The 12,333-nt window shown below is 46.3% G+C and overlaps 1 protein-coding gene across 4 annotated transcripts in view; it reads right to left on the bottom strand.

The window, feature by feature from the left end:
• Positions 1-239: 239 nt before the first annotated feature.
• The window catches only part of TNRC6C (trinucleotide repeat containing adaptor 6C), a 98,488-nt gene continuing 86,394 nt past the window's right edge, over positions 240-12,333 (bottom strand). For 3 of the 4 annotated variants that reach the window (XM_046674873.1, XM_046674877.1, XM_046674875.1), the window contains 4 exons: positions 9,296-9,490; positions 8,340-8,410; positions 7,592-7,731; positions 240-3,177 (listed from right to left, as the gene is read on the bottom strand). In XM_046674873.1, the coding sequence (XP_046530829.1) occupies positions 2,817-3,177; positions 7,592-7,731; positions 8,340-8,410; positions 9,296-9,490 (767 nt within the window). In that variant the 3' untranslated portion in view covers positions 240-2,816. Of the gene's footprint in view, positions 3,178-7,591; positions 7,790-8,339; positions 8,411-9,295; positions 9,491-12,333 lie in introns of all 4 variants that reach the window. The other variant, XM_046674876.1, reaches the window with a different exon arrangement.

Raw genomic sequence — 12,333 nt, 5'->3', positions numbered from 1 at the left:
CACTGCATCTCTCGATGATCATTGGTAAGATTTCAGTGTTAACTGTCAAACCACAGAACAAGTGATAAAACTACAAGTCAAACAATCGAAATTCGAAGTTTGTCTGATTATAGACGTAAACTCTAGGATATCATAAAAAGAGACAGGGAATTTGTTACACACAGCAGGACAATTCTCTCTCCTAAAACATAAAGTGAACATTCAAGATATCTGTCTTTGGAAAATAAAAACCACATTTATTTGAACAGCCAAGAAAAAAATTGCAATTTATTAAGATTCAACAAAGCGCTGTACTTTTGAAAGCAACTTTCGGTGCATGTTCTTCAACAATCACATTCTATGAGGAAAAACATTAAAAGCCACAAACTTGTTTTTTAATCTCAGAGTTACAGACATCTTTAATTCAAAATAAAAGGTCAAAAAAAACCCTCAACAAAACCCAAAAACAAACAGATTCTTGACTTCCATCCCCAATTTTAAAATATCAGGAGTTTTTCTACAACTCGATGCTAAATGGCAGCACGGGAAGCTGTATGTCTGGACGCACACACACACGCACGCACGCACGCACATATATTTGATATACATATGCAGGTATACATACATCAAATATATAGACTGCATGTAATGGCAATGAGATGCAATTACTCTGAGGAGGGTTTCTTTAGCTAAATACACTACTGAACTTGAGGAGAAAGGTCTTGAACCCAGTTTGTGCATAGTTCATGATCCTCTATAAAACCAGCTTTCGTTGATCTGCAATTTTGCAGGACCTTCTTTTTTTCTGTTTTTTTGTTTTTTGTCGTTTTTTTTTTTTTGTTTTTTTGTTTTGATAAAACCATTAAAAAGCTAATTAAAAAAAATGTAATGCACAAGTTTCCTGATCAAGCAGGCAGGGAGCACAATGTTCATATATTTTTTAAACATACTTGAGGGTATGTTACTCCATTGTCTTTCTTTCTTGCAAAACAATCAAAACATTGATCATTTTTAAAACATAAAGCAATTTTTAATATATAAAGCACTCTTCAAACATCTATTTCTTTTGAGTCCATTATTTGGTAAATATGTAACTGCTACACATTAGAGATTAGGTATTTTTTCTTCTTTGTGTTTTTTTCCTCTTTTTTCTTTTTTTCTTTATTTTTTGTTTGTTTTTTAATAACATCTTCAGTGCTAGGAGTTGGTTACAAAATACATGAAATGGGGTGGAGCTGCCCCTCGGGAACCCTGCTTCCTGAGAGCGCTTCCGCATGTGCAAGACAGTGACCACGACGCCTGTCACCTTGACGAGGGGGACGATCGACAGAGTCCACGACGATGGCCGGAGGGAACAACAACACTGTCCAATCCCAGAGCTCTGAAGTAGCGGTCTGCATTCTGAAAATAGGTTTCTTCACGACGCAAGTCTTTTTTTTTCTTTTTTTTTTAATTCCTTTTTAAAATTTTTTTACTTTAAAGTCTGAAGGAGAAAAAAAAGTCTGTAAACAGGTGGGAGCCCTAACCCAGGCTCCTCCGAAAGCAGTCACAACCCACGTCCAAGTGCTCGTTTCTGTTCCTCCCGCGGAACCATCCATTCTCTGCAAGTATCTATGGCCACAGTTCGACAACAGTCTTTTTCTCTTTAACTTTATATTCCAAATGGAAAAATGGTGCAATACTCTGGTAATAATTTTCTTGCATTAGTCCACAATAAAAAGCTGCTAAAGGTAGGTATACATATTATTTCTCCAGAGATATACACTGTAATTTTTAAACGCAATAACAGAGTCCTTGAGTAAACATTTACACATGAATTGTCGCCGGCCCTGTCCTGTGAATTCTCTTTAATGGATAGGATTAGCTAAAGGAAGGGCAGGGACACTCAGTGCAAAGTTAGAAGCTAATAACAATAATAACAAACGTTTGACCAATGCGCCAAAAAAAAAGCATATACTGAATAAAAGGGAAAACCCACAGTTAAATCCCTCACACACTTAACACACGAACACAGAAAGTGCACACGCACACACACACGCTTCTTTCAACACACACACACATAGGCTGTGAACTTAGAAATTTTTCCTAGAGCCTGTTTCTGCGTACTGACGTCAACCTGGAGGTGTAGAATTAGAAAGTGTTCACATTTCACTATTGGCCTGCTGGATTCAAGTATTTGCATGTTTGATATGTCTTTTTTTTTAACTTTTAAAAAATATTTTTTGGGATAAAAAAAATGACATGAAAAAGTAATGAAACAAGGTAATGTGCATAGGCGGCCCCATGGGGACAGAGAGCAGACGGCAGGCCAGTCCTCCCGCTCAGCACGCTGCTCTGGGCCGCCAGGGCCACCGTGCGGAGTCCCAGCGATGAACACGCCAGCCCCCTGATTACGGGTCGCCTCTGGTAATGTGCATAATCGTCACAGGCTCGTTTTCAATAGGCTTTCTCGTCTCCCTCCCTCCCCCCTTGATAAAATAACCCTTTCCAGCCCACAATCTGAAAAGTGCCCTTCATGATAGAACTATTCTAAGCAGCTTTTATACTTAAAAAATCAAAATGACAACACACCATACAAACATAAGACAACACAAAATAAAAAGCTATGAGAAACATCCTGTCATTAGCATGTGACACTGACCAAGCGCAGCCCGTACTGTCTTGGGAACAGTTCGCAAGGACTGCGGCGAAGGTTTGTCTTCAGTTCTGGACAGAGGTACTCGAAAGGGCTGCCGGGCTGCTTGGGGCAAGTGGGGTCCTCAGCAATGCCCGGACTGGAAAGGGTCAGCTTTTTCTTCCTAGTGCTGATGATTGTGGCGCCTACCGTCCTCTCGGTCCTAGATGGACTCGCCACTGAGAAGGTCGCCGGGAAGCAGAGTGTTCAGCGGGGTGGGGCTTCCTATCACCCTGCCGTCGTCGCTGCTGGGTGGGCCCCACAGGCTGCTTGAGTACTGTGGAACCCCACCCCACAGCAGGTCACTGCTCCCTTTGCCTGCCAGGCACGGGGCGTTCCAGTGGCCAGCGTCGCTCCGCACCAGGCCATGGGAGCTGCCCGAGGCGCCCAGCCGTGTCTGGCTGGTGCCAGTGCTGGACTGCCAGCTGGAGGTGGGCGGCAGCGCTTGGCCTTGGGCTAAGAAACGATTCACTTCTTCTTCGCCAGCGAACTCGGCCAAGATGGTAGTGTTTCCCAGAACACACCTAAAAGAGGAGCACAGCAACAAAACTAAGAGCTGGTTTTTTAAAAAGATAAATAGGGGGTACTGACTATGGCCGAGTGGTTAAGTTTGCGTGCTCCACTACGGCAGCCCAGGGTTTTGCTGGTTCGGATCCTGGGCGCAGACATGGCACCTCTCATCAAGCCATGCTGAGGCGGTGTCCCACATGCCACGACTAGAAGGACGTACAACTAAAAATATGCAACTATGTACCAGGGGGCATTGGGGAGAAAAAGGAAAAATAAAAATAAAATGTTAAAATAAAAAAGATAAACAAAATTGACAAACCTTTACCTAGATTAGCTAAGAAAAAAGAGAGAAGACTCAAATAAATAAAATCATAAATGAAAGAGGAGACATCACAACTGACACCACAGAAGTACACAGGATCGTAAGAGCCTGCTACAAACAGCTATATGCCAGGATACTGGATAACCTAGAAGAAACGGACAAATTCCTAGAAAAATGACTTACCAAGACTGAATCAGAAGAAAGAGAAAACCTGCACAGAGCAATAATGAGTCAGGAGGCTGAATCAGTAATCAAAACCTCCCAACACAGAAAAGCCCAGGACCAGATGGCGTCCCTGGTGAGTTCCACCAAACATTCAAAGAAGAACTAACACCAGCCCTTCTCACACTCTTCCCAAAAAAACTGAAGAGGAGGGAACACTCCCAAACTCATTTTCTGAGGCCAGTATTATCCTGATACCAAAGCCAGATAAGGACATACAGGAAAACCACACAACAATATCCCTGATGAATACAGATGCAAGAATCCTCAACAAAATATTAGCAAACTGAATCAAGAGCACATTAAAATGACCACACACCATGATTACGTGGGACTCATCCCGTGACGCAGGGATGGTTCCACATACGGAAATCAATCAATGTGATGCACCACATTGAGAGAGTGACAGATCGAAATCAAAGAGCACCTCAATAGATGCAGGAATAGCATCTGACCAAACACAACAACCTTTCATGATAAAGACCCTCAATGAATAGTGTACAGAAGGAACAGGTCTCAACATAATAAAGGCCATATTTGACAAACACAGCTAACATGATCACCAATGGTGAGAGGTTGAAAGCCTTTCCTCTGAGATCAGGAATAAGACAAGGGTGCCCACTCTTGTCATTTCTATTCAACATATGACTGGAAGTCTTAGCCAGAATGATCAGGCAAGATAAAGAAACAAAAGGCATCCAAATCAGAACGGAAGAAGTAAAACTGTCATTATCTATAGATGACATGATCTTATACAGAGAAAATCCTAAAGGCTCCGCCAAAAACTGGTGGAACTAATCAATAACTTCAGTAAAGTTGCACGATCGAAAATCAACATGCAGAAAACAGGTGTGTTTCTATACAATGATAATGAAATATCTAAAAAGAAATAAATAAAAAATCCCATTCACAGTGGCATAAAAAACAATAAAATACTCAGAAACAAATTTAACCAAGGAAGTGAAAGATCTGTATGATGAAAACCATAAAACTTTGATGAAAGAAATTGAAAATACAAATGGAAAGATACCTGTGTTCATGGATTGGAAGAATTAATATTGTTAAAATGTCCATAAAACCCAAAGCTATCTATAGATTCAATGTAATCCCTATCAACATTCCAATGGTATTCTTCACAGAAATAGTAAAAACAATCCTAAAATTTGTATGGCACCAGAAGACTCTGAACAGCCAATGCAATCCTGAGGAAGAAGAACAAAGCTGGAGGCATCACACTTCCTGATTTCAAACTACATTACAAAGCTACAGTAATTAAAGCAGTATGGTGCTGGCATAAAGACAGACACATAGACCAGTGGAACAGAATAGAGAGCCCAGAAACAGATCCCCCCACATACAAAGGCCACTATTTCACAAGGGGCCAAGAACACTCAGTGAGGAAAGGATAGCTTCTTCAATAAGTGGTACTGGGAAAACTGGATATTCACAGGCAGAAAAATGAAAGTAGACCCCTATTTCATACCACTCACAAAAAATAACTTAAAATGGATTAAAGACAAACACAAGACCTGAAACTGTAAAACTTCTAGAAGAAAACACAGGGAAAAAGCTCCTTGACCTTGGCTTTTGCAATGAACTTTTGGATACAACACCACAAGCAACAAGAGCAAAAATCAATAAGTGGGACTACATCAAACTAGAAAGCTTCTGCACAGCAAAGGAAACCATCAACAAAATGAAAACGCAACCTATGGAATATGAAAAACATTTGTAAATCATCTATCCGATAAGGGGTTAGTATCCAAAATATAGAGAGAACTCATATAAACTCAATAATGAAAAACCAAACAATCTGATTACAAAATGGGCACAAGAGCTGAATAGACATTCTTCCAAAGAAGACATACAGATGGCCAACAGGTCCATGAAAATGCTCAGTGTCACTAATTATCAGGGAAATGCAAATCAAAACCACAATGTGGTATCACCTCACACCTGTTAGAATGGCTGTCACCGAGAAGACAAGAGATGGGCCAGCGGTGGTGATGATGTGGAGAAAGGGAACCCTCGTGCACTGTGGGTGGGCCTGTAAATTAGTTCAGCCACTATGGAAAACAGTGTGGAGGTTCCTCAAAAAGTTAAAAATAGAACTACCATATGGTCCAGCAAGCCTACTTCTGGGTATTTATTCAAAGGAAATGAAAATAGGATCTCAAAAAGATGGCTGCACTCCCGTGTGTACTGCAGCATTATTCACGATAGCCAAGAGACAGAAACAACCCAAGGGTCTGTTAACAGCTGACTGTAAATAAAGAAAACGTGATGTATATATATGGAGAGAGAGGAGGGGGGATGGACACACACACACACACACACACACAGAGGAATACTTTCAGCCATGAGAGAGAAGGATCTCCTGCCATTTGTGGCGAGATGGATAAATCTTGAGGGCCTCCGGCTAAGTGAGATAAGTCAAACCGAGCAAGATAAACACTGTGTGACCTCACTTATATGTGGAACCTAAAAGCCAAGCTTGTAGAGACAGAGTAGAATGGTGGTTTCCAGGGACTTGGGGGGGAGATGGGGAGATGGCTGGCAAAGGGCACACAAACTTCTGGTGCTAAGACGAGTAAGTTGTGGGGAGCTAACGTGCACCGTGGTGACTAGAGTTAACAACACTGCATTAAATATTTCAAAGTTGCTAAGAGGAGACCTTAAATGTTTTCACCACAAAAAAGAAATGATAATTCCGTGCCCTGATGGAGGAGTTAGCTAATGCTGTGGTGGTAATCACGCTGCAATATATAAATGTATTAAATCAACATGTACACCTTAAACTGACCCAATGTTGTATGTCAATTACATCTCCAAAAAAAACCCCCTCAAAACAAACAAGAGAGCAGGACAGGGGTCATGTGAGTGGAGCAGACTGGCGTTTTCCTGTGTTGGCCTCACTAGCTCTCTGTTTTAATGGGCAAAGCGCAGCCGAAGGTTCATGCCCGGGCCACCCGGGAATAACCCTGTGGTTCTGGTTTTGCCACTGCCACATCTGAGTCTAGATGATGAACTTTTTTCTCATTTTAGATTCTAGCAGCCACACTGTGTAGGTGGAGACAGGACATTCTTAAGGAAGCGTGTGAATGCACCATTTAACTTGGGTATCATTTAGGATCACTGTAATTTACATCCTGGACTAAAACCAGGAATAACTAATTTCTAGGTCCCACATCCCAAGTGATGTCGCTGAGTAGGTCTACTCACACATCTTCTCAAAAGCATCCTTTAATCAGGGGGAAGAGCGCCTAGAAGGACCCCTGCTAGGCCCAGCAGTGGCATGAACAGGTCACATGCCCGGTGTTACCTCGTGGAGGGTCTTCTTTCCATCCCTGGGCTCTACGTGTACTCTCTTGGGGGGCCTCTCCCTGCTGGAGGGCATGGCCATGGCAACTCAGCAGCAGAAGAAACCAATGTGTCACAAGACACTTGTTATGGGGTGAACTGTGTCCCCCCCAAATCCCTATGTTGAAGCCCTAGCCCCCAATAGCTCACTTGTGCCCATGTTTGGAGAGGGACTTTAAAGACGTAACTGAGTTAAAAGGAGGTCATATGGGTGGCCCTAAGCCACTGTGACTGGTGTCCTTATGAGAAGAGGACGTTAGGACACACACACGCTTAGACTGAGAGATGACCATGTGAGGACACAGGGAGAGGGCAGCTGTCTGCAAGCCAAGGAGAGAAGCCTTGGAAGGCACCAACCCTGCTGACACCTTGGTCTCAGACTTGCAGCCTCCAGAATTGTGAGACAGTCAACGTCTGTGCCTGCAGTGCTTTGTCGCAGTAGCCCCAGGACACTCCTACAACACCCAAACCCAGCGCCGCCACAGCGCAGCCACAGGCAGCCCACCGGCAGAGAGGAGACGTACATGTGCAGGGACTTCTGGGCCTTGGCGGCTTCCTCCTTGGAGCTGTACCGGACCACAGCGTTGCCTTGAGTCAGGTTCAGGTGGAACGTGATGAGAGGGCCGTGCTGCAAACACAGCGTCCGCAGCGTCGAGCCATCGATCTGATTGAGGAAGCAGAGGGGGCGGTAACGCGCTTCCTGGGACTTCTTCCACTACGTTCTTCAAAGAAAACATCTATGAAATCCAGGCGCACCAAACACTGGGAAAACGCCCTCGAGAGGGCTTAATGCATACGACTTCATGATAGTAACTGTTCATAGCTCGTAATTTACCATGTACGTTTTAATCTTGGACACCTCTATTGTATCTCATGAATTAAGCTCCTCAGAAGGAGAACACCCCTTTTCTCTGACCCCCTCTCACCACGGCATGTCACGCAGAGCCTGTGGGTCCCGCAGCCTCGCGGCCCCTGAGCCTGGGAAAGGCAAGCACAGGCCAGACCACTCACGAGTGGCAACAGTTACAGATGAGCAGTTCTGTTTACAAAGGTCTACTTTTAAGCCTCAAAAGAGGGAAAAGTCAACAATTCACCAGGAACACAGTTAAAGGAGCCCTGGCGCTGGCTCGAGGCTGCCTGCCTTCCCTTTGGGCCCTGACTGAGGGCACCCGGCAGGGAGACCAGCGTGCACCGCGCGCGGGTGGCTGGCCCTCTGGGTCGCTGACGAGGCCCTCGAGCTCAGGGACTCTCGGGCTGTGCTGCTGCCTGTACCTGGGGCGTGAGGTTGCGGAGAACGAGCCAGCTGCTTGTTCTTCCTGAGGTGTCAGTGCTCCAAGCAGAACCTGCACGGGCCCGGGAAGAACTCAGTCAGCAAGGCCGCGCACAGCAGACAGCTAGCTCTCTTCCCACAGCTTCGCATCCGGCAGCGCAGCCAGCGGTGTGCACCGTCACCGTGCGCTCCGAGCCTTTCTCCACCTCTGAAAACCCATTTGCTCTTTTTGGTTGGATAACCCAAAACCTCACAATCCCCGCAGAGCCACTGCCAGAAGTTCTGGTCTCCTCCTCTTCCATCCCCCGACCCTGCCCCATTTAGAATCAACGCTCTAAAATTCTACTTGTTAATAAAACAAAGCAGACCCAGAGGGCTGCTATTAAAAGGCTGAAACAGCTATTTTCAAGCCACCTGCAGCTGGTTTCAGTGGCACTTTCTTAAATTCCTGGTGTGCTTCTTTCCTCCCTACAGTTCAGGACAGGGCAGTGACAGAAGCCCATGCGCTGCAGCATCACGGCGGCAGTGCTCTCAAGTGTGTGGGTTTGTTTTCTTTGGGCCTGGAAAGCCCTATGCTCCAGCAAAATGTTCTGGAGAAGCAAACAGCAAAGTAGAAATGGAGACTCTCGTGCTGACTGAATGGGCCTTCTCCAAGGACCCAGCATGGCCCCTCAATGGGGGCTGGGAGCATTGGGGACCTCCTGGCCCAAGCAAAACTGCTGTGTGCCTCATCACCTGGGGCTGATGCTGAGAACACTGGCAGCTGGAGTGCTGGGCAGCCAACGCCCTGAGACGCTAGGGCGCCTTGGCCCCCTTCTAAGCTCTCCTAGGGTCCAGGGGTCCTTACAAAGGAGCTTCAGGACAAAACGATAGGCATATTCCCTACAGGTAAGCAGAGCTGGCAGGAAGCCCCACCCCCGCCAACCCACCCCATCTGAACACGAGAACCGGTGCGTACCCGAGGAGTAAGAGCTGGTCCAGCCAAGGGGACTGGCTCCCCAGGTGGAGGAAGGCTTGGGGGTGGTTAACCCTGGAGGTGGCCTTGTGGGTGCAGCAGTGTTTCTGGGCACCTTCCACAGTTCATGAGACAGAGAGGCTTGCGTGTGGGAGGCAGGGCCAGAGGACCACGTTGATTTAATGTCCGAAAGTTTACCTGGGAAGGAAGAGAAATGGAGCACAGGCGTTCTTGAGACAAAGAAGAAAAGTCAGTGCAGTGTGGGGAACCATGCAAAGTGCTCTCGGGCTCCAGGAGACTGCATGATGAAAAGAAACACCAGGCAAAGCGCCCCCTACTGGAACCACGGGCAAGCGCCCTCTTGAATTTCTGCCCAGAGACAGTCTGACTGGGGCCAGCATACACCTTGCCAGTATTTCTGATACTTAATCAATTTGCTAAATGTGCCAGACACAAGTTTGCCACCAAGAAAACAGCATTTCTATAGTTCAACATTAAGCTAACTTATGAACATATTCTACTGGGACACATCTTACAACAAATTAATCAAGGTCAAAAGCCTAATGTGTATACGTCTTTGATGCTATTTCTTTAGGTATCGGTCCCTTTTCAAAGCAATGCCCCTTCAGACACAGCCCGCCCAGACCCATGGCTACCACCGTTCTCCTGCGCAGCTCTGAGGCCTGCCCTCCGAGCACACTCTAGACGCTGTGTGGCCCTGCCGCCCTGAGGGCTGAGTGGCTTGGCACCTGGGCACCTTGGCGCAGTGGTTGAGGGGAGCTTGTTTTAAGGCTCTTTGAGAGAAAAAACAAAACTGGTAATGACCAGCAGCCCCACGCCATCCTGTGCCCAGGGCTCGGCTTGGATGTGCAGACACCTGGAGCCAGCCATGCCCCCTCCCTGGACAGCACCACAGTGACCAGGCCAACCCAAACCCCGCCACCAAGTCCCCCTCCAGCCCTGGCCACCAGAGCCCACTATGCCTTCACAACAAACAAACGCTCGTCTGAGCCAAGGTGTCACTGATCAGAAAAACAAAAATGCCCTGAAAACTGCCTTCGATGCAGGAAAGACAATGGTGTTTTGCCCCTTCTCTTTAGCTCAATGAGTATGGAAGCATTAAAGGTCTAATTATCCCCTCTGTAAACATCAGAAAGAATAAAAATACTGCAGACGCACTCTCTCTTTTTAATAAGATGCTAAATTACATCAAAACTACTTTCTTCCCTATGTACTGGTATTCAAAGAATTCCTATAGCATTCTTACACTGGTTTAAAAAAGTCTGGATGAGAAGGTTTGATGGAATACAGGAATACATTTGAAGAAATTTGTAAACAATAAACTCTCCTTATTTAAGTTCTCTATTTACAAACCTGCTACCCATTTTGTTTGCGTTGTGTCCACATCTCTTTATATCCTTGTCTTAAAATTTTTAGATTCAAATTCCTCCGAAGTTTTTATGACAAAGAATTCTCAATTCTCCTCTAAGCCTAAAGGAAATTTCTTTTTTTTTTTTTGGAGGAAGTTTAGCCCTGAGCTAACATCTTCTGTCACTCCTCCTCTTTTTGCTGAGGAAGACTGGCCCTGAGCTAACATCCGTGCCCATCTTCCTCTACTTTATATGTGGGACGCCTGCCACAGCATGGCGTGCCAAGCAGTGCCATGTCCGTGCCCTTGATCTGAACTGGTGAACCCCAGGCTGCCAAAGCAGAATGTGTGCACTTAACTGCTGTGCCACTGGGCGGGCCCCTAAAAGAAATTTCTTACTCAAGAGAGTCACAATGTCTACGGCAATAGAGAAATAATCCAGGCACAGCATTTATCTGCGTAATGGAACGCAGTCACACGCTGGGTGCTGGGAGTTAGTTACGGGGCCTGCTGCGGTCCCCTTCATCCCTGACGGTGAACTCAAGTAGCAGCAAACTCCAAGCAGCTGCCACCTCCAGGGTTTAAGCCCTTGTATACCCTTGTCTTGTAGCCACGGCGGGAAGGGAGGAGAGAGGAAAGCAGATCCATTTAGGCAGAGCTACGTCATGTCCTGCGCCGGGCAGTTACATAATCACGTGATCTTCAGGACAACCCCACGGAAGGACAGCATTCCCACTTCACACGGGAGGAGGCAGCTGTGCCTTACGTCCTGAAGCGGTTCCGGCAGAGCTCAGGCCCACTCTCCATCAAACCCCATGGCCTCCCGATTCAGGGAGAGAACAGAGAGACCATCAAGAAAAGCCGGGCCTGTCAGTTTTGTTCGGGGAAAGAAAGAAAAGGCTACCTGCACGTCGAGAGGCCAGTTGCATACCTGCAACACTAGGAGCGGGCGCAATGCTGCTGAAAGAGCGACTGAAGCCAGAGGCACTGAGCGGCCAGGCACTCGAGGAAGGCAGTGTGGCATTCTGAGATGATGGTGGGGAGGACCCTGCAGAACCAAACAGGCACTAAGAAGGTGGGCGCGGGCGCACTGGGGCAGCCATCTAACTAGGGTGGGAGGCTTCTAACAACCAAGGACAAATCTCCTCCCACACTGCCGTGTCTGGAGCTGGCTGAAAAGGAAGGTGTGACATGATCAAGAGCACAGCGAAGGAGGGAAGAGACACGCAGCCCTCCTCCCCTGGGGAGCCACGCCACCTGGAGAGGCCTGAGGCCGAGAAGCAGAGATGAGGACATGGCATCAACTTCTCTGGGACAGGGGCTCAAGGCACGAGAGAAGAGAATCACCACCAGGATGTTCAAAACGCCACGCCAGAGTTTGAAAAGATCACAGTGAATTCCCCTTCCAAATGAGATGAAAATAAAAATACAGGGCAATCTCCATCTTTTCACACTTCAAATAATACCCACAAAATTGAAAATACAAAACAAAACGCTAAGCTTTTTGTTATAAATTTTACCATAAAAATATCCGCACTTTTTTCTGACTCACAATGTCTCAGGTATCCCATTACCTCCCGCACGCATTTCTCTCCTGCAGTGCAGGAAGGATGACAGGATCTGCCTAACAACTGTGTGAATGTGACTTCCTCCATCTCCAGAACTGCAGCTT

This window comes from Equus quagga, chromosome 11, assembly GCF_021613505.1.
Source record: "Equus quagga isolate Etosha38 chromosome 11, UCLA_HA_Equagga_1.0, whole genome shotgun sequence".
In the NCBI taxonomy this organism is placed as follows: Eukaryota; Metazoa; Chordata; class Mammalia; order Perissodactyla; family Equidae; genus Equus; species Equus quagga.
The sequence above is the reverse complement of the archived record's forward strand: the minus strand, read 5'-3'. Positions and strand labels throughout refer to the sequence as shown.